This window comes from Pinus tabuliformis, chromosome 5_2 (genome assembly GCF_031772625.1).
Source record: "Pinus tabuliformis cultivar Carrire ecotype Pingquan chromosome 5_2, CPIR1, whole genome shotgun sequence".
In the NCBI taxonomy this organism is placed as follows: Eukaryota; Viridiplantae; Streptophyta; class Pinopsida; order Pinales; family Pinaceae; genus Pinus; species Pinus tabuliformis.
Window position 1 is genome coordinate 984839113 of NC_142306.1, and position 27722 is coordinate 984866834.

The window sequence follows — 27722 nt, forward strand, 5'->3', positions numbered from 1 at the left end:
AGGTTTTTGTAAAGTTTGGTGTAGCTAAAACTGGAGCTTGGCACATTGCCTCTTTAAGATGTTCAAAGGACTTAATTGCTTCTGGAGTCCAAAAAAATGCATCTTTATTCCATAATGTTGTTAGAGGTGCTGCTATTTTCCCATAATTCTTAACAAACTTGCAATAGTACCCTGTCAACCTGCGAAATCATCGAAAATGCTTTAGGGTTTTGGGGATTTTCCATTCCTTGATGGCTTTAATTTTGTTAGGATCTACCTTAACACCCTCATGAGATACAATATGATCCAAATATTCCACCTCCTATACCCCAAAGAAACATTTCAAAGTTTTTGCATACAATTGTTTCTCCTCCAATAGTTTGAGCACCCTGTCAACATGTTGAACATGATCCTTCCAAGACTTGTTGTAAATTAATAGATCATCAAAAAATACTAACAAAAATTTTCTCGGGAAGGGTTTGAAAATGGAATTCATTAAACCTTGAAATGTGGAAGGTGCATTAGTAAGGCCAAAAGGCATGACCAAAAATTCATAATGACCTTCATGAATTCTGAATGTTATTTTCAGAATGTTTGCAGTCTTCATTCTAATTTGATGATATCTTAAACAAAGATCCATCTTGGTGAAGTAAATTGCTCCATGTAATTCATCAATGAGGGGAATGGGAAATTTATATTTAATAGTGAGCTTGTTGAGCTCCTTATAATTTGGACACACAAGCCATGATCCATCCTTCTTGTGTACCAATACTACTGGAGCAAAGAAAGAACTTTGGCCAGGTTGAATTATACTTGCCTCTAGCATTTATGCAACCATACATTCAGTTTCACTTTTTTGGGCATAGGGATATCTGTGAGGTCTGATGTTTGGAGGAATGCTTCCTAGAATCAAGTGAATAGCATGATCATGATCACGAATAGGTCAGAGGCCTTTGGGAGCCTCAAATACCTTGGAATGATTGTCAATGATTCTTTGGAGATCTGGAGAAACAAATGATTTTGATGTCAGAACATCTAGTGAGCATAATTATGCAATTATGCCTTGTTGTTCTTTATTCAAAATCTTTGTCATGACATTAGAGTTGATTATCGTCCTCAGTTTCCCTACAATGCCCCTTAATTCAATTTCCTTTCCTTCTCAAGAAAATTTCAAGAAAAGTTCTTGAAAATTAAAAGCTATCGTCCCCAAAGATTGTAACCATTGGACTCCTAATACAACATCAACACCACCCATTGGAATGGAAAGCATTGGACTATTCAATACATATTCCCCCATGGTTAGATTGATATTATGGAACTTCCCTGAGCAATTTATAGTTCCTCCATTTGCAACCATCACTTGACACTTTGGTGTTGGATATAGAAAGCAATTCAATTCCTTGGTTATCTTACAATGAATAAAATTATGGGTACTACCAGAATCGATCAACATTATTACCTTTTTTTTAAGATATATCCTTCTATCTTGAAAGTTTGAGAAGTGTTAATTCTTGCCAATGCATTACAAGATATGGTCAGATTTATTTCTTCTTTCTCTCGAGTTAGTTCCTGGTGTATATCCTCTTATTGTGATGTTTCTGGTTCCTTTTCTTCCTCCTCTTCACAATCTTTGTAAAATAATTTCTTTTCAACACACTTATGACCCTTAGTGCATTTTCTATCACAACTATAACAAAGCCCTTTTGCTATTTGTTCCTCCAGTTGTTGTGGTGTCAACCTTGTAGGTTGTGGTAGGCTAAGAGCAGCAACACTTCCATCTTTACAGTTGTGAGTGGTAGACTTCCTTGTTGCCATAATTTTGCTTGCAACTTTTCTTGCCACCTTGAATGCTTTCTCCAATGAATTAAGTTCCCAAAGGCGAACTTCATGTTGGATGTGTGAAAAATTCATCTATTGCAGCATCTGGAAATTATTCTCCTAACTGTAAATTTAATTATGCAGTTTATTTGTTACGACAACCAATATTGCGGAAAGTAAATACTGGAAACTAAGAAATTCTAGCACACACATAAGAATTGTGACACCATTATTTTTGGACAATTGTCCTCGAAAAAATCCAATATGGGAAACCGGTGCAACAATTGAGGGTCTTATTATTTATGCAGCAGCAAAAATTTTGAGTACAATAAAGTGACGCCAAAGTGGTGTTTCTATCTGAAAAAAAATATCGGCAAAAATATCTGAGGGAATTTACCCTCCTCAAGCAATCTCGCAACAAACTGAGCCTCAAAACTGGCTCTAGAACCCCCTGCATCAGCCTTTTGCGTTGTTTCTGTGCAGGCCCAACTCATACTGTGCAAAAATTGCCTTTGATGTGACATGTAGCCTATTATTGCCACTGGAAGCGATTCTTCCGGCCTCTTGGAAATTTTCTTGGCCTTTGGAAGCTGAATTGACCCTCCTTGCTGAATCAAGTTGCCTATCTTGAAGCACTACGCAGTCACTGCGCTGCCTCTTGAGGAATATTTTCGGCCTTCTCTTTTGACTCTTTCAGAACTGGAGACTCCTCCAGAAATCTGCTACTTTGCCCCTCTGCCACCTGCAACTTGACCTCTGACTCGATTTCTCCTGCTAAATCACCTGCACTGGAAAATCGAATTGTCTAGATCATTAAGTATCTGTTTGGTGTATTCTCCATCTACCCATCAACTTCACCTTATAATCCTCTATTGGAGCACCAATGGCCAAGATTAGATCTTAATCAAGGGCCCAGATTAATCTTATGTCGATCTGTGTGAGTTTCTAGAGATTTCTCACCTTGACTTAATTAATTTTGATTGATTAACCAATTTTACTAAGTTCAAACTTAGGTAACATTAAAAAATAGGTTAATAATTGAATTAAGTCATCTCTACGTGGAATTTCCATAAACATTTTTTGGGTTTTGGAGATTTCATGTATTCTAGCCTCTCCACCAAATTCTATGACTAGAACACATCCAATGCTACAAAAACTAACAAGATGTTATCCTTTAAAGTCCTTATGAAGGCATCAATCATATGCACCTCTGGAATACCATTTACCTTGATATTCAATCTTTGGAAATCCTCAATGTGCTTCATTGTTGAACCCTTTAGTTTGAGATTTATCAAATGGCTAAAGAAGGTATTGCTCTTTGTATCCTCATAATGTGCTACCAATTCTTCCATAAAAATTGTCCAAGTGACAATTGATTTACCAAAACAAAGCCATCGATACTACACAAATTGATTTTTTTCTCAATATAAAGATGCAATGCGTACCTTTTATGTGTGTGAAATATCATGTAGATCAAAGAATTGATCCATCTGTAGTATCCATGTTACCAAATCCTTGCCATCAAACTTCTTCATATCGACCTTTGGAATGTGGTTAGTCTTCAAACCACTATTGGAGTCTCTAAAATCATAAATCGTATTCCTTTTACCCTCGTCATGATTTTCATAGAGTACCTTGTCACCACTACGAAGCATTTCTTGTAGCAACTTTGTCAAACCTTCCTTCAAATCTTCCAAGTCCCTTTTCATTTCTATTTTTAAATCATCCTTCAAACCTTCCATCTTGACATTCATCATTGTTTCCATATCGGATTTTAAATCATTCTTCAAACCATCCATCTTAGCTCCCAGTGCATTTTTTGTTACTCTTTGTGAGAGCGAAATTTGTTGTACTTGGTCTCGTAATTTTGATATATTATGTTGCATTTCTTCCTTTTCTTCATGCGTCATACCAGAGTTTTTTGTTGCCTTACTGGGTGTATCTATTTTCTTGTTACAAGCATATTGGGACCAAATAATGTTTTTTATGCTTCATTATGCTCTTTGAATCACTTCAAACTGATTTTTCAAAATAGAAATTAGATAATGCTTTTTTAAAATACACACATTTATCTTGCTTTAAGGAGCTCAATATTGAAATTGTTGTATCTCTGTAATTTATGATCTCCAAGGTTTGAAATTTCGTCTTACCATAGCCCTCTAAGTCTTCTTTTGCTAATTTTAGGTATGTTCTATGCTTAGAGCAATTTATTTCAATTTTCACTGTTAGCTCAATATCTTTTCCAGATTAGCAATCACATCAGCATTAAAGTAAACTGCAGATAGAACATAAACATAAATCGCAGAAGACAGGCCAAGACAAGAAGACACAAGATGTGGCGCTAGTCAGGGACAAACCCCAATGTAGGGAAACCATTGATCAATTCTTCTTATATGTTCTTTAATAGTTCAGCACGGAGAGAGAGAGAGAGGGTACACTTACAACAGAAGTCAACACTTTGAATTATCTAAATAAGAGCATAGATCATCTCTAAGAAGATGATATATGAGATAGTTGAACTCAGTTGAAGACATGCTGCTTCAATTGATTCTCCAAGGTGACTCCTTCACCTATCATTGTGTTGTACCTCGTCATCATGCTGCACCTCACCATGTTGCACCATGCTGCACCCATCATACTGTTTCACTTGATGCTGCCACTGTTGTCCCATGTGCCATTGTTGCATCATGTTGCCACACTGTTGTCCCATGTGGTATGTTGAACCATGTTGTCATACAACATGTCTCATTTGCATGCAGCACCATGCTTGCCATGTTGTCCATGCTTGTTATGCTTGCCATGATTGCCACGTTGTCCATGCTTGCTGCTATCCCATGTTTGCCTTAGCATTCCTTTGTTGTCCCATTTACTATGGAGCTGTCCCATGCAGCTCCATGCTTGCCGCTGCCTAGTTATATTGTTGTAGTTGTTGTCCCTAACAATCATGCTATCCCAATTGTGCCATTATTGCACTATACCATTGCCATACCTTGTTGTTGTCCAATAGCCTTGTCATACCTTGCTGTTGTCCCAATAGCCTTGCCATACCTTGTTATTCATGACTGATCTGGTTAGGGCACTAGGCAGCCGTAAACTCCTCACGCAATCCTCGAACAACCCTCAAGAACACTGCGGTATACTCTCATGAGACACCACCCCTAGCACGTTGTTGTTCAGGGCATGTTTGAACCCTCAAACTCTCCCTGTTGTCCCTATTTTAAGGTGGTTGGGACTACGGCCTACCATAGTCCCATGCTGTCACCTACAGCCCACCTTTTCGCTGCCCCAAACAACCCTTGTTCAACTTGGCCTACCCTCAGCCTCCTTCCAGCAGCTCGGTGCCTTGTTTTAGGCCTTAAAACAATCCTCCTCTTCAGCCGCATTAGTCTTGCGTCTAGGGCACCATAGGTATGTTTAGGATAGCATTAGGGTTGCCTTTTAGGACTTCATTAGGGTTGCCTTATAGGACTGCGTTAGGTTTCTTCCTTGAGCTCCTTTAGGTCAACGCATAGAACCCTTTCATCGCTTCGCTGGCCTGCCTTCTTCGCTCCGGCTAGGGCAACCTCTTTTCCTCCAACGTCTAGGGCTTCCACTCCTAGATTTCTCTTCCACTAAAACCAAGACAAGTGGAGAGAACTCTAGATAGGAGTGTGTGTAAAATGAATCTCAAGTCATCTCCTTTTATACTAAAACGTTGAGCACATGTGGGGTTTATTTGATTGCTGGCCGACCCTAACGAATTGTCTTATAACACAAATAAATTCATAACTCCATGAATACTTATTGGAATCAGATGATCTTCAGATCAATCCTACACCTCTCGATGAGAGGGATCCAAGAAAAAAATCAGCTGCCATAAATAAGATGACCCACATGGAGTTTGGCCCTAGTTGCCAATTTTAGCATCTTTCCAACACTACAAGTCAAACCGAGATTGGATTCTTCAAGATAAAGTTATGCCCAATCTCCCACGATGACCTGATTATGGATTGGTTCAGTAGAACGAACTTGTACGAAATACTTCATGTCATTGTTTCAACCTTCAACCTTGAAAATGATACACAACAAACTACAATCCATTCACTTTCAGTCACTTTTTATGAAATTCAAATCTGGTGTTCGTACAGAAAGTTATGATGATTTTCCCTAGGTCACATGTTTGAGATTGAATTCTGGAGCATGCAAAAACACTAACTTCTTCGGACCATATCTTAGAAAATATAGCGAATCAAGATATGAAATTTTTAAACGAAGTTCACCAGGATTTCGACTCCACATGCTCGAAATTTCAGATTTTGAAGCCACATAGGAAAAAAGTTTTAGCAAAAATTCCAAGATGACCTATTTGAAGCAACCAAACCCTAGAATCCAAAGCTCTGATACCAAATGTCATATAACTAAATCACAAAAAAAAAATAGATCAAAGACTTGAAAATAAGCCTCTTTAAGGGGGGAACCTCCTTTACATCACATAAATGAACAAGTATTGGATGATACAAATGACAAGACCTCCTTGGTATATATAGGAGTTTAAAGGGTCACAATATAATCAAAGTCTACATAACAATAACAATAGTGGGCTACATGGGCATTATAGGGGACCTAACACAGTATGCAGCTAGAGGAGTTGGTACTGTCAGTTTTCAGAGGGAGTCAAGTAATTCTCTTCATCCATAAATGTTCTCTGTGTTCCAAGATTGAGGCAGAATCTTATTTCGGTAGCTACCCTTGAGGACAAGGGATATGATATCATTTTCAGCAAAGATAAGGCGTACCTCTAGCACTTAGCTTTTGGAGGTAAGAAGCAAATAGGTGTGAGGGTGGAGAATCTCTATAAGCTGCAACTAGAGACAAATGCAGCCTTGAGCAGCAAGGCAGGGAGAGCTCAAAGTGGAGAAGTGGTTGTTGAGCAAGAGCAAGATAGAGCTCTCAAGATGGAGCCTCATCCAATATCTCAATTTGAGTCTAAGTGAGTTGGCAGTGGGGCTAGCCACCAAGATGATTAGGAGCATAGCCAAGGGCAAGTGGAGGCAGCCACTCAGTCAGAGACTCCTAGTATAGGGAGAGTTCGATCCAAGTGGGCAGAGGATTTGGTTAAGGCAGATCATAAGAAAGTTGAATCTTCTATTATCACTTCCAGCTAGAGGAAGCAGCGACAAGGTAGCAGGGTACATGGCACTTATGACTAAGTGATGGACTCGCAGAACATGGTGGGAAAGAAGACATACTGTAGCAGCAAAGAACTTGGTAGTGTTGGAGACAAATCCAAGTGGATGAGGTTCTTCCAGAAGCACCTTCCTCGCTAAGAGGGAGTGTTGAAAATAGTAGCGAGAAAGGTCCTTCTTTGACTTGTGCCTTAGTCAAAGAGACAGAGGAGTGTTGAAAATAGTAGCGAGAAAGGTCCTTCTTTGACTTGTGCCTTAGTCAAAGAGACCAGAAGTAGTTTTTCCTTAGCATGCACAAGTTCCTATAAGTTAGGAACCAATTCCTATAAGTTAGGAGCTAATTCCTAAAAATTAGGACAAGTTCCTAAAATTTAGGGCAAATTCCTAAAAGTTAAGACATGTGCATGAAGCAATTTGACTAGTGCAGATGTGGAAGGCTCAGTTGTTGTCTTCTAGTGCAAGTTAATTTGGGAAAGGACGAGCTAAGAGAGCCTTAACTTCTAAATTAAGGCAGGATGAGTTACAACAGTTTGATAGCCTTTGTTAACTCTTCAACATGAAGTTCGATTTCCTAAAATATAGACTTGCCAGATTTAGCCTACTCTAAAAGCTTAAAAGGAGGATCAAGGCACATTGTTATTCATTGTTTTGTGAGCACGAGTTGAGACAAGGCAATAGAGAGCATGAGTTTGTGTGCAGAATCTTGTGTGTGTGAAGGGCATACTAAGGAGAAACCTGTGCGCAGCTGATAGAGGAGAATTTCCTTGCGGTTTGCACAAGGAAATAGTGAAGAAGGATCAGGGTTCTTGCAAGGTGTTTCAGCTCAGTACAAGCAGGGAAAACTACATTGGTTTCTACTGAAATAAGATTGTTTTTGTAAGAGATCTATTGCTCATTCTTCTATCAATAAAATTCTCAATCAAGCAAAGGGTTTTCCCAGTTGGGTTCCCTAGATTGTGTGACTGTGTTTAATTCTGTTCTGATTTCACTGCAAATTAAGTAGAGAAAATTTTGTGTCTTGGGTCACAAGTTAGTTTCAGATTTGTTCATATAAGAAATTTCAGAATTTTCGTGGAATTTCTACATGCCAAAGTGTGCCCTAGTTTTGCATACCTCACAAACCCTAACTTGTAGCTTCTCCTTTCTAAATTACATAGGTCTCAAGGAAGAGTACTTGAACTTTGGGCACCTCTTATCTTAGCCTTCTAGGCTCTATCAGTAGTAAGTACCTTTCCTTTAATCATTAGACCTTGTATAACCATTAAGCCTTTCTTTAATGTATATCCTTAGGTATCTTTATAAAAAAGCCTCCCTTGTGGGATTCAGTGCACCACTAAATCGCTGGAGAGAAGCCATTGAGGTGACAGATGTGGCCAATCTCTTGTTGCCATAAGACTTAGATTGCCTAGTGGGGCTGTGTAGTAGACCTGCTAGATTTTGATGTTACAGGACATTAACAAACTTATCTTATCTCATCTACCCGAACTAGCATTCTACATCAGAATCATAACATCAGTTGCACTGATGTATTTACATCCTTTCAAGTTTCAACGCTGGTCATTTTCACACTCTTATGAGCACATTATTCAAAAATCCAAGAAGTCAAGATGTTAAAATCCAACCCATGGCTAAATCCTTTGCAAAATAGGACACTCTTCATCATGGTAAATTGCAAAATATTGTCTTTCAAATGTTTGTTCGGTTTAAAATTAAATCAATCTCAAATCATCTGCTAGACGTGATATATTTTAATTCAAGTCAACTACCCTTCTAAGATACACATGGATTATCCAAAAGTTCGAATAAGTAAATGAATCACTAATCAGACAAATTGTTTGTAAAATACATAATCAAACATATTATGCACAAAAACATCAATTTTATAAGGATAATGCTACTAGAGCAATACAGATATATCTGCAACAATGTGGATAATCTACAAGGCAACCCTGCTTTTGTCAAATTTCTATCATTGACCTCAATGAAATTACAAACAAAAGATTGTATAGCTGTAGTAAGATAGGCAAGAAGAATAAACAATAGAGAGATTAAGGCAAATGGGTTCAAGAAGGGTTCAAGAAAATTTAGGTTTATGGCACGTATGATACCTGTGAAATCCAAAGCACTTGGCCTTAACGATTCATTTGCACTAAGCATTTGCCGTAAATCCTGTACAAGCTCTGGAGGGATGTTTGAAAAGCTCTCATGGGACAAGTATGTTATCTTACTTGTATACTGCAAAGGTTCAGAACAAACCATATATCACTTTTGCCCAGGAAAGGAAAAACAGAACAACCATAACTAGGAAATACAATGAAAAACAATTATGACGCTGAAAGTAAAAGAGATGTAATTCATTTTTAACTGCGAGGGAGTATAATATAATTTCTAGTTGAGAACCGCTTTCTAAAGATGCATTTTTAGTTAAGAACGTGAATTGAATAATAATTTCAAATGCCCAATACTTTAGAAATATTTCTATTCTGTACTAGTTTTAAAAGAGTGGCAAATCCAAATCTCTTCTTCTCCTCTAGATTTCTTAAGCCCCCTATGAATGAAGGGTTCAGCATGCATCATGCAGAGCGCACTTTGTTCCATGTTAATAGCAGTATTTGTTAACACATGTTGATTATTCCTAGAATATGATTCACAGGACAAATCTATCAAATTGTTCTGTACCTATTTGTCAATCTTCTGGACAGTATGTTTATCTCTACTTTGTTCATTAAATTTATTTCTGAAATAAGTAAACTAGTTCCAGCCAAATCCTAATGCAAAAATAGGAAAGGATGGATTAGACAGTATGGCAGTGGTACAAAGATGAAAGCCGTCATGGAGGCAAGGAACTAGTCCCCTATAGAGACAGCAACTCATCATTCATTTGAATCTTCAGATCAGTACATACTACCAGGGTGCCCCTGCTGTTCAAAAGAATGATGAGGAGCAGTGTCCCAGATTTAGTGCAAAAATAATGCAAGACAGGAAGGAAGCATGAGAATAACAGAGTTTCAATAATAGGATTGTGATGGATAAGCCCAGACCAATTCAATAAATTTTCACAACATTGTGTCAGAGTGTTGAAAGGAATAAAGGAACCATCTAAACAAGAACTCAAGTTTTTTATGTAGTCGCTTGGAGGTGAGAGAATTTGTAACCATTCAAGCATGCATGAATTAAAGCCTTTATATATAAATATGTGATCAAATACCTCAACCCATCCAACACTTGAACTTTGAAACTGTGATTTTAAAACCAAACATGAATATCAGAAATTATTTCCGGCCTATCTTAGTTCACAATGCAAGAAAGTTGCAAAGACAAACCATCCGAGCATTGTTGTTACATTCCAGAAGAGGTCTGCGAGCAAGCAAATGATAAGCAAGGCATCCAAGACTGAATATATCAGATGCACAGCTAACAGTTGGCATCTTACTCCTGACCAGTTCTGGAGCTGTATAGTCCAAGGAGGGTTGAAGAGGAATAACAGCATCTTCAACATCATATTCCTGCATATTAAAAGATCACAGATATGTTATCAATGGTTTATGACAAAAACATGAAATAAAGACACAATAGAATTCAAGTAGCATGGTATGATTCACAAAGCAAATATAATTTACCAAAGCACATAGATGATTGAAAAGATAATACAATTTATTTACATTGATAATAAAAGACAAACAGCAGCTTTCAAGGTATAGCAATGTATTAAGCATGACTTTCAAGAATTTGTATGAGACTTCGAACATGCAAGGATACTCTAGTTGGGGAATCAATTGTATGCATCAAGGATGGATGATGGTAAGAGTGTCACACATTATACTATGTTACCAGGATTCGAATACAGATACGGATACGGATGTGGATCCGGATCCGCCAGTTTTTTGAAAATCCAAGATCCGGATACGGCAAGGATACGTCACGTACAAAATATATATATATATATATATATATATATATATATATAGATATAATATTTTTTAAATTTTAAAAAACACTTTAGAGCTAAAAAATCAAATATCATAATATGAAATATAATTATTAATTATATAACTTTATAACTTTATAAAAAAATCTTTATTAAAGATATATAATATATATTATAACTTTATATTATATAAGAGAGAACAATAAAATATATATTAATACTAAATAAAGAGAATACTAATATACTATTGTTATAAATCTAGCATTTGTTGTTATATAATATAATAATTATAATACTATTTGGCATTTGATGTAATTAGTAAATTACTAATAGTTATGTCCGCATGGGGTAGCTCAAGTGGCAATGGCCGTGGAAATGAAGTCTCACCGAACCGGAGATCTTGGGTTCGATTCTTGTGCTACCCTCCCTGGAAATGGGGTGAATAACGGACATGTAAAAACTCGAAAATGAGAAGGTCCCACCTAAGCTTACAAAAAAAAAAAATTACTAATAGTTATAAATTGACTATATAATAGAATTCTGAATATTTCATAACTATAAAATTTAAATTGACTAAATAATACTAAATAGTTAACTGTTATATATATAGTCTATAGGATGTCATTCACTGTTATATAAACAATAATACCATTTGGCATTTGAATTTTGCAGGCCTTTAAAAACAAAATAAAAAAATCGACTATTTGGCATTTGCCTTTAAAAACAAAAACAAAAAAAATTAAAATCGACCATTTGGCATTTGAGACTGTACAATCCACCATTTGGCATTTGCGGGCCTTTAAAAAAAACAAAAAAACATACAATCGACCTTCCAAATAAAACAAAAAATAAAAATAAAAACCGGACCATTTGCTGTGTATTTTATATGACATTTGAAAAAATTAAATTTTAACCTGTCAGCTGAGCAGCAATGAGGCAGTGACTAAGCACGGTGGCTAAGCGTTCCTGGCTGGGGCAACGACTGACTAATGGCAGCGTGGCGACAACGGCTGACTGACAGCAACATTCCTGGCTGGCGGCAACGGCTGACTGATGGCAACTGCCTCGACGGCTTTGTCCCGACCAGCGACGGCTTGTTCGATGGCTATGTCGTTGTGCTCACTATTACTGTATGGAGCAGGGCCCAATGCAATATTCAACAATTGCTAGGTGGGATATTCAGTGTGAGTGCGGACAAAGGGGAGGGACCACGTTTATAAAACTAAAAGTAAAACCTAAAACAAAAAAACTGTAAACCTAAAGCGACAAACAGTCAGCCCAAAAGGTAAACTTAAAGCGACAAACAGTCACCCGTTTGGGCGGTTCCGACAACTTGACAAATTTGGCTTGGGATCCGTTTCCTCCGTCAATGAAACGTTTCTTAAATAACAAAATCTGCATGCATACGTATTTTAGCCGTATTTTGGCGGATCCGGATCCGGATCCAGTTCAGATCTGCGGAACCGCCATTCTTCACCCTCTCGATGCCGGATCCGGTAACTTAGACATTATATCACATATATTCAAGATGTTAGGGTCACGATGGTGCAGTTGGTGACAACCTGTATTCCAAGGATATTGTAATGCTGACTGTTACCCACCAAAAGTGGGTAACCCCATAGAAGAATTTTTTTCTCATAATATGGACAGCTAGTAGCCCTATACATTGCTCAGTTATAACAATATGCCACACTCCTCTGCCATTTGCACCGGTCATACACCTCTCACCATCCAGCATTCCTCTTGAAGGAGGGTGGGTTACCACTTGGGAAGTACTTTAACCATTTTGCATTCAAGTGCTTTTACTTAATGTTTTGGGCATTCTAACATCAATAAAGGGGTGATCTGAATTATTGATCAATCTTGACTGTAAACTTGTTCTCTCATCTTACCAGGGGGGTTAGTCTTTGGCCCTAGGCCAGTGGTACATCCCCTAAGGCCTTAGAGTTTTATGAGGGGCATTACTTAGCAAACTTGGATTGAAGTAGTGTCCCTAACCATTCCATATTTAACACCTTCATCATTCCCTTGATGTCACATCCATCCTTTGGGTTTGTTGTCATTGGTTCATCAGGATTTGGAACCCTCATATCCACATCCTTGAGCAGGGCCGGAAAAAATTTCCTCTGAGGTTGATGCAACTAAAGGAAAGATAAAAGCATAATATGGCCACAACAAAAGAAAAAGAAAAAATTTTAAATGCAAAAGATGGTCAGGACATCGATTAGCATGTGGGAAAAAGCCTAACATGAGCTCTCTCCCCTCATTATCCATCACCTGGTCCTTTTGCACTAGATGCTTCATCATATAATAAAGGAACCCTTACATGACCCAACCCTGATGAGCGAGAAACTAACTCATCCTTAAGGGGTAAATAAATGCTATATCATTAAAAGCAAGCTTGGATACCTGAGCTATGCTCCTTATCAAAGCATTATCAAAAAGAAGTAAAAGGCACACAAGAGGGGTGGAAAAGCAAGTCGAGGAAAGGGTTAACTCATGCCTCCACGATTGCTCCCTCCATACAGAATCTATACACTCAAGATAATGGATCTCCATCAGTTGGACCCATGGCCATGGCACCTAACAATGAAGCCTTTCCCCTTTGTTGCCACTACTATCAAGCAAGAACGAGATACCAAAATCAAGAAAGAAGCAACCACGTAGATTTCTGGCTGTGCAAGTTGTTTGAAGGTTAAACAAAGACTGGGCAGGCAACTACTGAAGCATCAAACGAGTTCTATAATAACTCCTGAGGTAGAACAATATATCGAAACGAGGAGAAATTTTGGCAATCCGAAGTTGTGACAAGTTGTGCGATGCATATGAAATTCTTGAAGTAACTCGCCGGTGATCCACGTTCCTGGAGACAGCGTGAGTTTCTCTGGGGTTGGAACGAGTCTCACTGTGATCCAGCAAGTCTCCCTGTGATCAGTCTGTGTTTCCCTATAACCAATCTGAGTCCTAGAGTATGTATGGGTTCTATAATCATACAGTTCCTGTAGTAGATCCAAGGTGCAGATCCCATAAGTAGATAGACGAATTTTCCATAGAACAGACCCTACAATAGAAGCATCGAGTCTAACCAAAGGGAAGGTTAACCTGGCAACTTGGGTTTGGCAATAGTAATCGGCAAACTCAAAAAATTCCAAGCGATTTGAGACAGCCGAATTCCTGTAGACGTATGTTCTGACTGACTTGGATAAACTCAATCCATAACAGCTAGTGCGAGCTCTTGATCCTGTAATGGACTCGTGGAGCCAGATTCATGAACGTGACAGTTGGGTAGAATTGCGCTAACCTGTGGCAACATAAGTATATTTATGATGGAGCAGATAGGGCCCGCAAGAGCATTTAATAATTAGAGGGAGAGACATTGGTTAATCATAGACTTACATTATCTGGTAACAATATGTTACAATGGTCGAACACTTCATGGTTTAATTAAAATATTGACCATTAAGTCCATTTTTTATTAAAGAATTAGCCATTTTATTGTTTAATTTAAGGAATTGGCCAAAAAATGTTATTTTTCTCTACTGAGTATAATTTTGATTGTTTGCTGGGAAAGTATTTAGTTAACTTTGGCAGAAAGTGGCAATTTTTATTGGACCTCCTGCAAAACCCTAGAGTGTAAAGTACCCTAGGCCACTATAGTAGTATCAAAGCAGAGATCCTGCCAGCTTTAATGGTATTTAAAAATGGAACCACTAGAAGCTAATTTTTGGCACAGGTATGCACAATCTTGGAGAAAGTTGGAAGAGCAACAAGCAAAAACTTTGAAAAAGATGGAAGTGCAGCGAGCAGAAAATATCAACAAACTGCAAGAATGGAACAGGAGACTAGAAGAATATAACAAATACCCCAACATATAAGAAAGAAAAGTTGGGATGATTTCTGAAATAGTGGCAAGAAAAATAAACCAAGTGACATTGATCATGAGCCCAGGCCTGAAAAACAAAGTATAAGGAAATTTGAAGCAAAGACCAAAGCATGGACATGGTTGTATCCCCCCAAGGAGGAGGTTGGCAATCAGCCAGACTTATTTCAAAGAAATGAAGATGTGATTGATGAACAGCTGTGGGACAAAGATCAGGATTGTCGACCACAAAATCCAAATGAAAAACTTGAGAATGAGGTATCTGTACAGGATACCATGGTAGGCTCAATGGAGCCCAAAGAAAAGCAGGATGCAAGCTATAATGAAGCAGAATGCCAACCTTTAGAAGAGTTTTCCTCCTGCACTAAAAATGTTATGAAATGCCAACCCAGGAAAGACATTTGATCAAATTTTCACAAGATACAAACGATTTTTCAAAGAGTAGATATAATGACCAAGGTCAAACCATCAGAGATGTTCATGTTTTACAAACCTTGCCAGGTGAAAGTTTAGTCACTCATGTGAACAACTCCATCCAAGGAACAAAAATGAGTTGCATGAATGGTCCAAGCACTTCTAGTTCTTTGTCGCATGGAGGAAGGAGGTGCACATCACAAGAAGTGAGAGAACATGCTGCTTCTACCTCTTGTCATAAGCACATGGCCTCTAGCTATCAGAGTGTATTGGGTAGGCAAAGCTCAGCTGAGATAGAGTTGACATTCATGGTACTAGGAGATGAATATGATAACTTGTAGAGCATTGATATTGATCAGAATGTTTCCATGCACTATCAATCAAGCTCTACACAAAAGACTACAGTTTTGATATTCCCAAGCATAAGCCCTAGTGTCACTCCTGCTGGTTCTAGAAAACAGTGATACTTTATGGAAACTAGTGTGCGTGGTTCAAACAATACAATGCAATATGAACAAAATTGCAGTCATTCACGGGAGATGAGAGATAGACTTATGAATATTCAATACCTAGAACAGCCAGGAACCTCTAAACCTCAGAACGATCAACTTATGGACAGGGGTAAAGCTTTAACAATTGACAAGAGTCCACCCGAAACTGTAAATAAAGAGATAAAAGAAATCTTCCTATAGTTTTACTTTCAAAACCTTTTAATCAACCTCTCTATCCGAGAAGCATTGGCCATCTCAAACAGAGGATTGGTCTTCTTACAGTCATAATGAACAATGTTAAAGTCAATGACCAGTCTTGATTTCAGCCTTCAGATTTAGATCCAAAACCTTCTTCTCAGGATGTCACAATTGATGGTTTAACTAAAATATTGGCCATTAAGTCTATTTTTTATTATAACAATTGGCCATTTTATTGTTTAATTTAGGGAATTGGCTATTAAATGTTATTTTTCTCTACTGAGTATAATTTTGATTGTTCGTTGGGAAAGTATTTAGTTAACTTTGGCAGAAAGTGGCAATTTTTATTGGACCTCCTGCAAAACCCTAGAGCGTAAAGTGCCCTAGGCCACTATAGTAGTATCAGAGCAGAGATCCTGCCACCCTTAACGGTATTTAAAAATGGAACCACTAGAAGCTAATTTTTGGCACAGGTATGCACAATCTTGGAGAAAGTTGGAAGAGCAAAAAGAAGATGGAAGTGCAGCAAGCAGAAAATATCAACAGACTGCAAGAATGGAACAGAAGACTAGAAGAATATAACAAAATACCCCAACATATAAGAAAGAAAAGTTGGGATGATTTCTGAAATAGTGGCAAGAAAAACAAACCAAGTGACATTGATCATGAGCCCAGGCCTGAAAAACAAAGTATAAGGAAATTTGAAGCAAAGACCAAAGCATGGACATGGTTGTATCCCCCTAAAGAGGAGGTTGGCAATCAGCCAGACTTATTTCAAAGAAATAAAGATGTGATTGATGAACAGCTGTGGGACAAAGATCAGGATTGTCGACCAGAAAATCCAAAAGAAAAACTTGAGAATGAGGTATCTGTACAGGATACCATGGTAGGCTCAATGGAGCCCAAAGAAAAGCAGGATGCAAGCTATAATGAAGCAGAATGCCAACCTTTGGAAGAGTTTTCCTCCTGCACTAAAAATGTTATGAAATGCCAACCCAGGAAAGACATTTGATCAAATTTTCACAAGATAGAAACGATTTTTCAGAGAGTAGATATAATGACCAAGGTCAAACCTTCAGAGATGTTCATGTTTTACAAACCTTGCCAGGTGAAAGTTTAGTCACTCATGTGAACAACTCCATCCAAGGAACAAAAATGAGTTGCATGAATGGTCCAAGCACGTCTAGTTCTTTGTCGCATGGAGGAAGGAGGTGCACATCACAAGAAGTGAGAGAACATGCTGCTTCTACCTCTTGTCATAAGCACATGGCCTCTAGCTTGGCCTCTAGCTATCAGAGTGTATTGGGTAGGCAAAGCTCAGCTGAGATAGAGTTGACATTCATGGTACTAGGAGATGAATATGATAACTTGTAGAGCATTGATATTGATCAGAATGTTTCCATGCACTATCAATCAAGCTCTACACAAAAGACTACACTTTTGATATTCCCAAGCACAAGCCCTAGTGTCACTCCTACTGGTACTAGAAAACAGTCATACTTTATGGAAACTAGTGTGAATGGTTCAAACAATACAATGCAAGATGAACAAAATTGCAGTCATTCACGGGAGATGAAAGATAGACTTATGAATCTTCAATACCTAGAACAGCCAGGGACCTCTAAACCTCAGCAAGATCAACTTATGGACAGGGGTAAAGCTTTAACAATTGACAAGAGTCCACCCGAAACTGTAAACAAAGAGACGACAAGCAATCTTCCTATAGTTTTTGTTAAAATTGGCAACTAGGGCCAAACTCCATGTGGGTCATTTTATTTATAGCAGCTGATATTTTTCTTGGATTCCTCTCATCGATAGGTGTAGGATTGATCTAAATATCATCCGATTCCAATAAGTATAGGTGTAGGATTGATCTAAATATCATCTGATTCCGATAAGTATTCATGGAGATATGAATTTATTTGTGTTATGGGACAATTCGTCAAGGTCGGCCAGCAACCAAATAACCCCCACTTGTGCTCAACGTTTTAGTATAAAAGGAGGTGGCTTGATAGTCATTTAGACACACACTTCACTCTTGATTTCTCTCCACTTGTTTTGGGTTTTAGTGGCAAGAGAAATCTAAGAGGATGAAGCCCTAGACGCAGGAGGAAAGGAGATGTTTTGGCCGCAGTCAAGAAGGGGTATATACGCTGTCCTAAATAGAGGTATGATGCCCTAACCGCAGTCCAGACTAGGAGTTGAAGCCGCTGTCTAAGTTGTGCACTAATCCGCAATCAAGGAAGGGCTAACGCTGCCCTAAACGCAGTCTTAAAGGAAGGGTTATAGCCGCAGCTTTGGAGGAGCCATAGCTGATGTAAAATGTGCCCTAGCTGCAGGTATTATCACAGCAAAAGAAACTCTTCCTCTGTCCCAAAAGAAGGCTCTTCAACGCAGCAAGGAGACTTCCATACGCTGTCAAAGGAAGCCTCAAAAGAGCCCTAGCCACCGTCTTCTATACATAGCTAAACGCAGACCTAAACGCAGTCACCTTAGCTAGTTGTTAGGCCGAGTTCTTGAGGGCTAAACGCTGATGCTTTGGACATGTTTTAAGGACCAAATGTTGTTGTGCTAGGCCGCAGGCCATAGCACCACAGCTGGGCTTGCATAGGGCAGTAAAGAGCTGTCATATGCCCTAAGGCAGCAACGTAGCAAAGGAGGAGTTCACCTAAAGCATGCCGCAGTCTTTCAAGGGTTGTTTGGGGTCTGTTGGAGAAGTCTAAGGCTACAGCTATATGCCCTAACCAGACAGTCACAAACAGTCAACAGCAAACAAGGTTGGAGCAGCAAGGATCAGTTTGATGTTGCTGCCTATGTATGAGGGTTGGTAGGACTGTCTTGATGGCCTAAACAGTCCATGATGAAGGCTGTCCCATCTACCATCCAATGCAGCAAATAGAGACCCTAAACAGTGAACTAATGCAGTCCATGATAAGATGTGACAGCAAGGTGCAGCATGATGTTGAATGCTGCTACATAATGATGGGCATCATGATGACGTGTGTGCAGCACTTGGTAACAAAGTGCATCATAGTGATAATAAATGCTACAATGAGATGCAGCATGATGGGCACAGTGAGGTACAGTATGAGGCAGCACTGGTGGGTGCAGCATGATGATAAGGTACAGCTTGATGATGCAGCACAGGGAGGTGCAGCATGATGATAAGGTGCAGCAGTATGATGTGTGCAGCATGGTAATGAGGTCCAGCATGATGATTGAGTGCAGCACAGTGAGGAGCAGCATGGTGATGGAGTCACCTTGGATCAATGGAAGCAGTATGCCTTCTACTCAGCTCAGATCAGCTATGCTATATTCTTAGAGAAGATCTCTGCTCTTATTTAGATAAGTCAAAAGGTTGACTTCTGATGTATATGTACTATCTCTCTCTCTGTTGAACTATTGAAGAACATATAAGAAGAATTGATCAAGGGTTTCCCAACATTGGGGTTTGTCCCTGGTTAGCGCCACATCTTGTGTCCTCTTGTCTTGGCTTGTCTTCTGCGATTTATGTTTATGTTCTATCTGCATTTTACTATCATGCTAAATGTGATTGCTGATATGGAATTGATATTGAGCTAATATGGAAAATTGAAGTAAATTGGCTATCAGCATAGAACATACCTAAAATTAACAGTGTTACTTTCAAAACCTTTTAATCAACCTCTCTATCCGAGAAGCATTGGCCATCTCAATCAGAGGATTGGTCTCCTTACAGTCATAATGAACAATGTTAAAGTCAATGATTCAGATCCAAAACCTTCTTCTCAGGATGTCACAATTGATGGTGTGATAAAAATATTGGCCATTAAGTCTATTTTTTATTAAAGAATTGGCCATTTTATTGTTTAATTTAAGGAATTGCCCATTAAACGTTATTTTTCTCTACTGAGTATAATTTTGATTGTTCGTTGGGAAAGTATTTAGTTAACTTTGGCAGAAAGTGGCAATTTTTATTGGGCCTCCTGCAAAACCCTAGAGCGTAAAGTAGTGTTGCGAAAATCGCGATATTGTCGCGATAATATCAAAAAATCACGATTTTTTGAGTTTGGCAATATCATCGCCTGATTTTTACGTTAATTTTTTTTTCGCAAAAAATCACGATAACTTGAAAAAATCACGATTTTTTGGGAAAAATCTTGAAAAAAAAATGCCGATTTTTTGATGAGGAGAAGGAGCAACAGGAGGAGGAGGTGACACAACCTACCTAGGCTACCCCTGTCACCAGTAGAGGACGTGGTCTACCTCCTGTAGCTCCTAATTCTTCAGCGTCTAGAACAGCAAAGTCCACTGCCAACTCCACCGGCATCTACATCTAGAGGGAAAGCTATTGCATTTTCTCGCAAGAGGGGCAGAGGAAATCAGCGGTATTAGTTATTTGGTTCATTTCATTGTATATGACATTATGAATCATGATATGAGATACATTATTATATTTTTTGTTGATATTTTGAGGCTGAGTTGGGACTCAAGAGTCAGGACATGATGTAGCACTAGAAATGATATTACACATCTTAAATATTAGTTCTTTTATCATATTTATGTGTCAATGTATTTATTTTATGTTGTAGATGCTTTAGATATTAAAAAAAAATGAATATTTTGTATTTTATGATTTTTTCCCAATTTTTACGATTTTCTTCCGATTTTTTCCCGATTTTTCCCTCGCCGATATCATCCCGATAACGATTACTGCAACATTGGCGTAAAGTGCCCTAGGCCACTATAGTAGTATCAGAGCAGAGATCCTGTCAGCCTTAATGTTATTTAAAAATGGAACCACTAGAAGCTAATTTTTAGCACATTTATGCACAAACTTGGCAAAAAACTTGGAAGAGCAACAAGCAAAAACTTTGAAGAAGATGGAAGTGCAGTGAGCATAAAATATCAACATACTGCAAGAATGGAACAGAAGACTAGAAGAATATAACAAAATACCCCAACATATAAGAAAGAAATGTTGGGATGATTTCTGAAATAGTGGCAAGAAAAACAAACCAAGTGACATTGATCATAAGCCCAAGCCTGAAAAACAAAGTACAAGGAAATTTGAAGCAAAGACCAAAGCATGGACATGGTTGTATCCCCCTAAGGAGGAGATTGGCAATCAACCAGATTTATTTCAAAGATATGAAGATGTGATTGATGAACAGCTGTGGGACAAAGATCAGGATTGTCGCCCAGAAAACCCAAAAGAAAAACTTGAGAATGAGGTATTTGTACAGGATACCATGGTATGCTCAATACCAAAGCAAAGCAAAGCAGGATACAAGCTATAATGAAGCAGAATGCCAACCTTTGGAAGAGTTTTCCTCCTGCACTAAAAATGTTATGAAATGCCAACCCAGGAAAGACATTTGATCAAATTTTCACAAGATAGAAATGATTTTTCAAAGAGTATATATAATGACCAAGGTCAAACCTTCAGCGATGTTCATGTTTTACAAACCTTTCCAGGTGAAAGTTTCGTTGCTCATGTGAACAACTCCATCCAAGGAACAAAAATGAGTTACATGAATGGTCCAAGCACTTCTAGTTCTTTGTCGCATGGAGAAAGGAGGTGCACATCACAAGAAGTGAGAGCAAATGCTGCTTCTACCTCTTGTCATAAGCACATGGCCTCTAGCTATCAAAGTGTATTGGGTAGGCAAAGCTCAGCTGAGATAGAGTTGACATTCATGGAACTAGGAGATGATGATGATAACTTGTAGAGCATTGATATTGATCAGAATGTTTCCATGCACTATCAATCAAGCTCTACACAAAAGACTACAGTTTTGATATTCCCAAGCACAAGCCCTAGTGTCACTCCTACTGGTACTAGAAAACGGCCATACTTTATGGAAACTAGTGTGCATGGTTCAAACAATACAATGCAAGATGAACAAAATTGCAGTCATTCACAGGAGATGAAAGATAGACTAATGAATCTTCAATACCTAGAACAGCCAGGAACCTCTAAACCTCAGCAAGATCAACTTATGGACAGGGGTAAAGCTTTAACAATTGACAAAAGTCCACCCGAAACTGTAAATAAAGAGATAACAAGCAATCTTCCTATAGTTTTACTTTCAAAACCTTTTAATCAACCTCTCTATCCGAGAAGCATTGGCCATCTCAAACAGAGGATTGGTCTCCTTACAGTCATAATAAACAATGTTGAAGTCAATGACCAGTCTCAATTTCAGCCTTCAGATTCAGATCCAAAACCTTCTTCTCAGGATGTCACAATTGATGCACAGTTTGATACTCTGCCTGTTATCACTTAGAGAAAACCCTGGCTGCGGGAAAAACTCCAAGGTAAACTCAAACTGCTTTAAGGTTGAGAGTTGGCCCTTCAACCTGGAGAGCGAGCTCTCCCTAAAACTCAGCTACCCAAGGTCACAGTGGTAGAAGGTTTGCAATAAATCCTATGGCCAGATTTATTTAAGCAAAATTGAGGTTGGTTGGACTATAGGAAAATTTCACCATTGGGCATGGAGTCTGACTCAATCAGCTTTATATAATCACAGGGTTCAGTGAGCAAACATCACAAAAGCAAGAAAGTTACAATTCCTTTGACAATTTTTAGGAAAGTTGGAGGATAATGAAGGAGATCAGGGTGATATATATGTGAAAAACAAGTATTAAATATTTGAAACATAAATAAAATGGAGCGAAGCAATATGAATTCCAATTTCAAACCACTTAGCATTCAGACACTGAAGAAAATATTAAACCAAGAAATAGTCAAGGAACCACAATTATTTCTGTAAACTGCTCACATAGACTACTTTATTATACTCTGATCACACAGTACATAAAGAGGCTATCTTCCAAAAGTTCCAACCCTTTTTCATTTTTCAAAAACCCTTTATAGAACAGACCATAACTTACAACATTTTTCTAACAAAACTTTATTACAAAATCTAAAAATAATAACGTACTTTATCAAATATATACATATAGAAAACTTCCTAATCCTATCTACATCTAAATATCATGTTGTTGATGGAGTCATGGCTGGAGATAAGGATCACCAAGTTGAATTTGATGAGGTGGCATCCAAGTCAACAACTGTCCATGAGTTTTTCCCTCACGAATTCCGGAAAAATAGGGCCCAATGATCTTTTCGACTCCGAAACCGAGAGAGGTTTTTTTAAATGGGTCTGTTACGGACAAAAACCTCATTCGGTTTTGAAAAATAAGTTCTCATTTGTTTGAGATCTGATTTAGAAAACAGTTACTAAAACAAGATTGCCAAATCCTGAAAAACAACCTTCAAATATCCCTTTGAATATTTCAAACCGTAATAGTTGTTAGAAGATCGAGAGAGGTTTTTTTAAATGGGTTCATTCCGAAAAAATCTCTTTCACTTTTGAAAAATGTGTTCTCATTTGTTTGGAAACTGTGCCCGAAATTACTATGTTGTACAGGAAAAATAGTCTAAAAAACAAAGTTTTTTTCAAGTAAAAACAAATATGCTTTGGCACCTTTTCCCTTTACTGTTGAGCTTGTGTCATAACTTCCACCGTCCAGAAACAGCGGAAACAGAGATGGGAGTGGGATTTGATTACAAGAATGTGGGATAACCATTGTTTTACTTTGGCAGATAAAACAATACACATGATTAACTCTGCACAACTTTTAACTCGTGGTTGTTGACACCTAATCATCAGGATTGGGTGAATAACTGAAATTGATGTAAATAAATAATGGAGAATATGAATAGTCATCGGGAGATGAAATGATCAACCTCCCTCATGTATATAATAAACACCAACCTAAATGAAGTCAATGAATTGAATTTCGTGGAGTTACTACCTGGCCTGACATGGTATCAGAGCCAGTCCTAATTTTAGTACTTCTGCCCTTGTAACTCCATTTTCTGCCTATTTTCCTGTTTTGTCCATATTTCAGAACTGACACCTCTGACCTGGCAACAACGTTCCAGTGCAGAGGGCATTTTTTGAAAAAAAGGCGTTCTCCACATGATTGAACGTCCTCGGCTGAAATCCTGCGCCCATCTTTGTACAGTGTACCACCCTTGAATGTTCAAACTCGTGCCATAGTCTAGGTATGAGCGTGGAGGAATGCAAATGCGAAGAGTGTGTTGTTGAAGTTTGAGGGAGCCCTACTGAGTGAATGGCATACTTGCGTGAGTGGAACGTTGCCTGAGTGAATGGTGCGTGAAACGTGAGGGCGCTACTCCAATAAGACCACCATACGTGCGGCTACGTGGGGGACCACTTGTTTCATACCACGCTTGGCGAACTGTTCAAGCAATACCTTGCAAAATTGTTTACTTTCAGCTGGTAGCAGATCCGATATCACCGTCATTTTTAGAACATTTGCGTTGTAACGTTGTGAATGCTATGGTCTCATTGGTAACGTTGTTTATATTGCTGATATGTGGCGCCGTTGCTGACTTATCCAAGCTTTGGTATCTGGTATGAATATGCGCTGCGCAGGAGGAAACAGTGTTTTGTTTATATCGCTGGGTCGTAATATGTAAAACCGCCATTACCACTGTTTACCACAGTTTTGTCCACCCATATGTTGAACGCTGCCTGTAATATGATTTACGTTCCTTGTGTGTAATATGACGTGGAGTCAATTCTTTCTGTTTTGGTAGTAAGTGGAACTTTGAACACAGGTTTTCAAATATTTTGTGTCGTTGAGGAAAAGTGAAAGTCTGAACCTATTAAAAAATAAATAAATAAAATACAAAATTGATGAGGAAGAGATTTGAAATTTTTTTGAGTGCATCCCTGATATGGAGAGAATGCCCCTTTGAATTGTAATTTTTTAAAAATTACCACCAGAAGTACAATTTTACTGTATATTGGCAGAAGTATTTTTCTATCAGCAGAAGTATTTTTTACAGTATGCATACAATCATATCTTTTGTGGGAATAGTTCTCACTGGCAAAGAGAACTATCTTGAGTGGTCCCGGATGATAAAACACACGCTTATTTTCAATGAGTTGTGGAAAGGAGTGTGTGTAGGAAACGGAGACAAAGAGCCAAAACAGCCTACATCAGACAAAGAGCTCATCATTTGGGAAAACAAGAACGGCAAAGCTTATGCATTAATTGCAGCATCTGTAAATGAAGAGGTGAGTCGCCATATTTCGTCATTTTCAACTGCCTTTGAAGCCTTACAAAAGCTGAAAGAACTCTATGACTCACATTCTGCACTTGAAGTTGTTCAACTCATGATTAAACTCTTCACTCTTGAACTGCAAAATAATGATCCTCTTGCTCTTGCATCTGAAGTAAAGTCTATAATGCATGATATCAAATCCACTAAAGTTGAATTGGATATTCCTCTTATCGCTTTTCTCAAGGCACTTTATCCTACTTACTCCAATTATCTTGAGTCATTGCAAGCAAATGGAAATCTCAAAGATATCACCTTTAACTCTCTTGTGAAAAAGTTTGCTGAAAGAGAAAAAGCTTTTGGAAAGAAGACAACCCCTGAATCTTCTGAAGAGGCTGTGTGCTTCGCTCATAAAGAAAAGCATCCTGCTCAAGATTCTTCAAGAGGAAGAGGTGGTCGAAGAGGAAGAGGAAAATATTTGAGAGGCAGGGGGGCAGACACTCTCAAGGAGAAAAGGCAGATTTGTACTGCATACGCTACAAAAGAAATGGATCACATGATGCCTCTACATGCAAGCTACCATGGGACAAAATTGAGCAGCAAAGAAACCAACAGAAAGGTAAAACTGATGATACAGACAAAGGTAAAGCACCTAAATCCGCTCACTCTGTTGTGGCACAATGTGACATTGGAGTAAATGAAGATTTATTTAATGCTTCCCCTGCTTCTTGGAAAAATGATTGGTTGCTTGATTTAGGAGCAACCTGCCACATGACTCATAGAAAAGATTTTTTTGAAGAATTTACTGACAATGTTGATGGAGCAGTATACTTTGCAGACCAATCAAAAATCAAGCCATCAGGGCTTGGCACAATCAGGCTTAAACTGCCTGGTCTTCCAGACTTTCTTCTGCATCATGTTCTATATCTCCCACAGCTCAAGAGAAACTTGTTGTCCTTGGTCCACATCCGCCAGCAAGGTCACTCCATTCATATGTTTGATGGCAAGCTTGAGGTAAGAAAAGAATCTGACCACTCACTTGTCATGAGGGGAATAGAAGAAGAAAGGCTTCTCAAGCTGCAAGGAACCTCTGCTCGTGCACAACATTTCTCATACAATTCTCATCATGAAGAAGGTACACTTCCATCAAGTTTATTATGGCATGCTAGGTTTGGACATTTGAACTATGACAGCCTCCGCTTATTGAAGAAAAATGGTGTTGTTGGTTTGCTTACAATTCCTAGGAAATTTAAGCAATGTGATGCTTGTATTCTAGGAAAGCATAGCAAACAGTGTTTTCATGATTCACATTCATGAGCACATAGAAAACTTGAACTCATTCATTCAGATTTATGTGGTCCAATGCCTGTTCATTCTGCAAATGGAAATAAATATATGACGACATTTATTGATGACTACACCAGAATGTGTTGGGTTTATTTATTGACGAACAAATCTGATGCTTTTCAAACATTCAAGAATTTTCATAAATGGATTGAAAATGATGCACAATCTCATATTGAGTCTATTCGCACTGATAATGGAAAAAAATACACATCAAATGAATTTGAAAACTATCTTCGCCAACATGGGATCAAACATCAAACAACTATACCTTATAATCACCAACATAATGGTGTAGCTGAAAGAATGAATAGGACAATCTTAAATATGGTACGATCCATGCTCTTCTTCAAAATGTAAAGATAATGTTTTGGGCTAATGTTGTTCTATGTGCTGCATATATAAAGAATAGATGTCCATCTAATGCTATTAGAAACAAGACTCCATATGAAATGTGGCATGGACATGTTCCTTCGGTAAAGCATCACAGGGTTTTTGGTTCCACCTGTTATGCCTTGATACCAAAGGTACATAGAAACAAACTTGGTGCTAGAAGTCGTAAGTGTATCTTCCTGGGGTATTCAAACACCTCCAAAGCATACCGTCTCTATGATGAAGTAAATAAAAAGTTTGTTGTATCTAGAGATGTAATTTTTCTTGAATCATCCAAAACTGACAATGTTGTTGAGCGGCAACTTGATCGCTTGGATAGATTTGCAAAAGCAAAATCATTTCAAGAATTTGATAATCAGATTCCACATCTTGAAGGGGGGATTCCTATACTGGATCAACATGTGGAATATTCTTCTAAAGAACACTCTCCCCTGCATGAAACTCCAACAACGGATGATGCTTTAAGTGATGTGATTGACAGAATTGGGAGACTCAACTTGATTCAGTCCCAACTCAATTAGCGGAGCAGCCTGGACCATCTAAAAAAGGTCCCCCAAAGTGGCTGATAAAGACACTTGAAAGTGTTCATCCTGATGAGGTTGGAAAGACAGGAACTAGAAATTCAAACCAGCAGAATGGAGGTGATGTGGATGACTCTAATCCACCTGTTGATATGGATGTTTCTTATGATTGTGAATTGAACTTGTCTACAAATTTTGAACCAACTTCCTTCAAAGAAGCTGCTTCTCATGATGAATGGAAAGAAGCGATGCAAAAGGAGTATGATGCCCTCATAAATAACGGCACTTGGAAGCTAGTTGATCCTCCATTAGGAACCAAACCAATTGGCTGCAAGTGGGTCTACAAGAACAAGTATAAAGCTAATGGCTCACTTGACAAGCACAAAGCTAGGCTTGTGGCAAAAGGTTTTGCACAGAAGGAAGGGGTCGATTATGAGGAGACTTTTGCCCCACAGCAAAATGGGCTACCATCCGGACACTCTTTGCCCTAGCAGCTCAGAACGGTTGGA

At 38.4% G+C, this 27722-nt stretch overlaps 1 protein-coding gene across 1 annotated transcript in view; it reads right to left on the reverse strand.

Annotated features, from left to right (window-relative positions):
- LOC149162600 (SCY1-like protein 2 B) overlaps positions 1-27722 on the reverse strand; it is a 191374-nt gene that overhangs the window by 35419 nt on the left and 128233 nt on the right. The window contains exons 4-5 of the mRNA XM_089435235.1: positions 10286-10468; positions 9071-9197 (exon numbers count right to left, since the gene is read on the reverse strand). Of these exons, the coding sequence (XP_089291361.1) occupies positions 9071-9197; positions 10286-10468 (310 nt within the window). The remainder of the gene's footprint in view (positions 1-9070; positions 9198-10285; positions 10469-27722) is intronic.